Source organism: Egretta garzetta, unplaced genomic scaffold, assembly GCF_000687185.1.
Source record: "Egretta garzetta isolate BGI_Z169 unplaced genomic scaffold, ASM68718v1 scaffold101, whole genome shotgun sequence".
In the NCBI taxonomy this organism is placed as follows: Eukaryota; Metazoa; Chordata; class Aves; order Pelecaniformes; family Ardeidae; genus Egretta; species Egretta garzetta.
In genome coordinates, this window is record NW_009258666.1 from 1,405,058 (window position 1) to 1,409,771 (window position 4,714).

A 4,714-nucleotide genomic window follows, 5' to 3' on the forward strand; every position below is an offset into this window, starting at 1 on the left:
AGGCTGGCTGCTAGAGCAGCCCTGGGGCCGATAACAGGGCAGTTCAGGGGCTTCCGTTTGGTTTTCAGCCTGAGATGCAGCTCTGAGAGTGACTAAAGCCACCCAGGGTAGAAACTTTTCCCTGCGCTGCCTCTGCATGCCTTGGCGATAAAGTGGATTCTCCCTCCTACCCACTGGGTGGGAGCTGCTGCTCGGTTCTGAGGGACAGGCGCTTTCCTGCAGGTTAGCGTCCAGCTTTCCGCTCTGTGTGTGCCAGCAAAGGCCCCTGTAGTCTGCAGTGATCTGATGCCCACCTTCCTGGGAAGCAGGCGTGGAACGGGGCCAGCACTGGGCAAGGGAAGGGAGGCTGGAGAGAGCACTGGGGCTGTCTTAGAGAGGGGATTTCAGAGCTGCGGAAATAAATGGGGAATGGGGGGAAGAAGGCAGAGCTGATTCCCCCTGAAGGAGGCCACCCAAGTTAATACCGTTAGATGACTCCCTGCCCTTGTGCTTAGGGGTGAATTAGCCTGCGGGATTTGGGCTGTAGGATACAGGAGGCACCAGGATCTTAACTGGATTTACCAGGAAGAACAAGGGTTTTTCCCTGGTATGTGGCAAGTGTCAGATAAACCCTCCCTGTCCGGGAGGTGTGAGCCATGTCAGCAGGGTGTGCTACAACCTGCCCAGCCTGTTCCTCTCCAGATGTCGGTGCTGGCCAGGCCAAGCACAGGGAGTGCCTAGGGGCAGAGCTGATGTGACAGTATCCAAGTCCTGCCTGCCCCTTCCCTCCTAGGGCCCCCGGCTGTTGTGCCCACCCTAGACTGCCTTGCACTGTGCGCTGTGCTGAAGGGCCTTTCCTCCCCCAGGGAACCATGGCAGAGAAGATCCTGGTGACCGGCGGAGCTGGCTACATCGGCAGTCACTGTGTGCTGGAGCTGGTGGAGGCTGGCTACATCCCCGTGGTCATAGACAACTTTCACAATGCCATCCGAGGTATGGAGAGCCTTCATCCCTCCCCATACAAGGGGCTCAGCCACTCTCAGCCTGTGCCAGGACATCCTGCTATCCCAGTGCCTCATCCCCTTCCATCTCCCCAGGGGCAGATGCACTCCCTGAGAGCCTCCGGCGCGTGCAGCAGATTGTGCGCCAGCCCATCCTCTTCCAGGAGCTGGATATCACTGACAAGGAAGCACTGCAGGAGCTCTTCAGTAAGGTGAGAGCAAGAGCTGCAGTGCCCCAAGGTGGCCTCCTGGGCTCTGAGGGTATGAGAGGGGTTCATGCTGGGGGTGGGAGCCAGGCGGGAGATGTGGACTGGGCAGGAGCTGAGCGGGAAGGACAGTGCTGAGGAAATACTGTGACCAGCAAATATTTGTTCCTCTGGGCCATGGAGACCACATGGGCTGGCGCTGAGGAAATACTGTGACCAGCAAATGTTCCTCTGGGCCATGGAGACCACATGGGCTGGCTAAGTGAAACTGCTGGGGAGGCTTCTGACTGGTTTCTGCCTGGAGCCTCTATCTCCTATTGCTGTGATGCTAACGCCAAGCTTTTTCTCCCCCTGCAGCACCATTTTTCAGCCGTGATGCACTTTGCGGGGCTGAAGGCAGTGGGAGAGTCTGTGCAGAAGCCCCTGGAGTACTACAGGGTGAACCTTACTGGGACCATCTGCCTGCTGGAGGTGAGTGGAGCCAGGAGGCAGCATGTGGTGCTCGGGGCTGCATGGGAGCTGGGTGACTGGTGCTGGGTGTGATCCTGCTCTGGGGTGGCTATGCTGGCTGGCAGCCTAGTCTCTACGGTGCTCCCCATGCCCAGGCCCTGTCCTGGGGTGTAATGGTGCCTGCATGGTGGGAGCTGCCGCCTGCAGAGAGCTGAGCCGCGCAGCTGAGCTGGAGGGCACGGAGCTTGCTGTCTCAGTGGCGGCTGGTCCCTGCTCCCCAGACCATGAAAGCCCACAGCGTGAGGAACATCGTGTTCAGCAGCTCTGCCACTGTCTACGGAGACCCCAAGTACCTGCCCCTGGATGAGAACCACCCTGTTGGAGGCTGCACCAACCCCTATGGCAAATCCAAGTACTTCATTGAGGAGATGATTCAAGATCTCTGCAAAGCAGAGAGGGTGAGGAGCTGCCCCAAGGCATGCAAGGCTGGGAACCGAGGTCTTTTCCCGCTGGAGTGTGCTGGGGGGACCAGGCAGCACTGCACTGCACCCTCCCCAGGCAGCCACATTTGTGTGTCTCCCCAGGACTGGAACGCCGTTCTCCTGCGTTATTTCAACCCCATTGGTGCCCATGAATCAGGCATGATCGGAGAAGATCCTCAGGGGATCCCAAACAACCTCATGCCCTATGTGGCGCAGGTACTGCCCTGCTGCAGCCCCAGGCTCATGGTGCCTGTGTGGGGCACAGGCTGACGGGGCTCTCACGGGCTTCTCCCTCTGTGCAGGTGGCAGTGGGGCGCCGGGAATTCCTGAATGTGTTTGGGAATGACTATGGGACAGACGATGGAACAGGTACGTTGTAGAATGGCTGCAGCAGAGACACCCTGTCCCCCCAGGCAGCCATTACAGCTCCCCAGCCCAGCTGTGCCCCAAGCAAGAAGGCTTTGCACTCACCTTCTGTGTCCCTGCAGGTGTCAGGGATTACATCCATGTCGTGGATTTGGCCAAGGGCCATATCGCTGCTTTGAAGAAGCTCAAGGAGAACTGCGGCTGCAAGGTACCAAGAGGGCTGTCTGTCTGGGGTGGGGTCAGGGCTATGGGGCTGGACCAGGGCCAGGCTCTTGCAGCCCTGGGGAAGCTAAAGAGGGCCTGGCCCTTCTTCCCCTGCAAAAGAAGCTGACCCATGTCCCTTATCCTCCTCCCAGATCTACAATCTGGGCACAGGCACCGGCTACTCTGTCCTGCAGATGGTCCGGGCCATGGAGAAAGCCTCAGGGAGGGAGGTAAGGTCTGATCCGCAGCCTGCAGGGCCATGGGCACAGAGCCAGCTGCTCCCACAGCCCCCCACCTCGCCACCCCAAGCCACCAGGACCATGGCAGCCCTTGTGCCACTGGCACTGCTCCCTCAGCTCCCGGGTCTCAGATGAGTCCCCTCTGCTGAGAGCCAGGAGCCCCCAGACCCCATGGTGCTGCTTTCCCTGCAGATCAAGTACAAGATCACAGGCCGGCGGGAGGGGGACGTGGCCTCCTGCTACGCCAACCCAGCGCTGGCCGAGCGTGAGCTGGGCTGGAAAGCTGCATTTGGCCTGGACAAGATGTGTAAGATCATCCCCCCGCCCCCATCCCCGGCAGGCCATGTGCTGCCAGCTGCCCCTCTTCTGGCCCACCCCTCACCGCCACTCTCTCCCCGTGGCCCTAGCCAGGCTGCGCTCATCCTGGGTGCAGTTCCAGCTCTCTCGCCTGCCTCTTGCATGGGGTAGGAAGGCAGGAGCTTCCCCAGCCTCTCCACTCCTCATCCCGCCCCAGGTCTTTTGCATCTCCTAGAGCAGAAACAAGGAAGAACAGAGCCAGGGCCCGGCTTTAGCACCCAGGGCACAAAAATCCCCTCCTGGGCTGGTGCCAGCCCCAGCAGGGAGAAGGCTGGGCCCTGTGGCCCCTCCTGGAGCTGCTCCTGGGGAAGTGGCCACATCCAGCACTTAACAGGACTCACATGTTTGAGCCCAAACTGCAGAGGAAACCACCCCCCTTCCCTGCTGCATCCGGCCCCCAAGCCGGGGGATGGGGAGTTGGGAGCTGTTGGGAGCTGGGGATGTTCCTAGTCTCAGGGCGGAAGCCGGGGCCCCCACTGCACCCCTGCTCAGGGCCAGGAGAGGGCTGCTGAGCACCTACCTCCCCAGGAATCCCCAGGCCCCAAGAATCTCCAGGCTCCCCACTCCCACTGGGACCAGTCACATCCCAAGGCCACCATGGCTCAGCTTCCCTGAGGAGAAGGTGCTGAGTGCCAGGGGCTGTCCCCTTTGTTTTCCCTTGCCCCGCAGTGTGGTTTTGAGGACCAAGCCTCATCTCCCCATGTGCTCCTGCCGAGCCTGAGGAGCCCCTGCCCATGGCTGGGACTGCCCTGGCCCAGCCAGCCTCACCTGGCTGCACGCCGCGTCCCTGTTCTTGTTAAGATTTGTCTGGTGCCTGGTTTTGCTTCCGTGTTGCCTGTGGCAGCCACTTCCATAATCACATTGCCAAAGGCTGCCCAGGAGAAGGTTCTGCTCAGCTGTCAAATACTGGTCCTATTTATTACTGGCAGCTCTAACGGCTTCGTTAGGCAGCGATGACGCAGTCAGCCTGGTTTGCTGTCAGCTGGATTAATAACTTATGCTACTAAATTATGAATTGAGCTTTTGATTTGTTTTTAAATAAACTTTCTTACTTTCTCACAGTGGCAGCTCTGTTCTGCTTCCCCTCAGCTGGAGCTGCAGCCCCCAGAAATGGCACCCTGGGGCCTCCTGCTAATCCACTCCCCCCGCCCCCCTCCCCACCCCCCAAGCCTCTGTTACAGAGGTGCTGACGGTGCTTCCTGCCCAGCCATGAATGACACCAGCTCAGCTCTGGGAGAGGTTTACGATTTATTTAACCTTTTATCTGATTCTGTGGAACACACACACAAAAACCCCCAAACATTTACAAGGAAGACAAAAGAGAGAGAAGAAGAAGAAAGAAAAAAAAAAAGCTGTATTGAGGAATGGAGAGAAGCCGTTCTCCCTCCCGGGTCCTCAGCACGGCCCCAGCCAGGCGCGTGCTGCTCAGG

General features: G+C 59.2%; 1 protein-coding gene across 1 annotated transcript in view; it reads left to right on the top strand.

Moving 5' to 3' along the window:
• The window catches only part of GALE (UDP-galactose-4-epimerase), a 5,954-nt gene extending 1,246 nt beyond the window's left edge, over nt 1-4,708 (top strand). The window contains 11 exon segments of the mRNA XM_035904023.1: nt 846-972; nt 1,077-1,192; nt 1,544-1,657; nt 1,918-2,094; nt 2,221-2,334; nt 2,421-2,487; nt 2,607-2,692; nt 2,841-2,918; nt 3,120-3,272; nt 4,329-4,569; nt 4,572-4,708. Coding sequence (XP_035759916.1) covers nt 852-972; nt 1,077-1,192; nt 1,544-1,657; nt 1,918-2,094; nt 2,221-2,334; nt 2,421-2,487; nt 2,607-2,692; nt 2,841-2,918; nt 3,120-3,272; nt 4,329-4,569; nt 4,572-4,645 — 1,341 coding nt within the window. The 5' untranslated portion in view covers nt 846-851 and the 3' untranslated portion in view covers nt 4,646-4,708.
• Nucleotides 4,709-4,714: the final 6 nt, after the last annotated feature.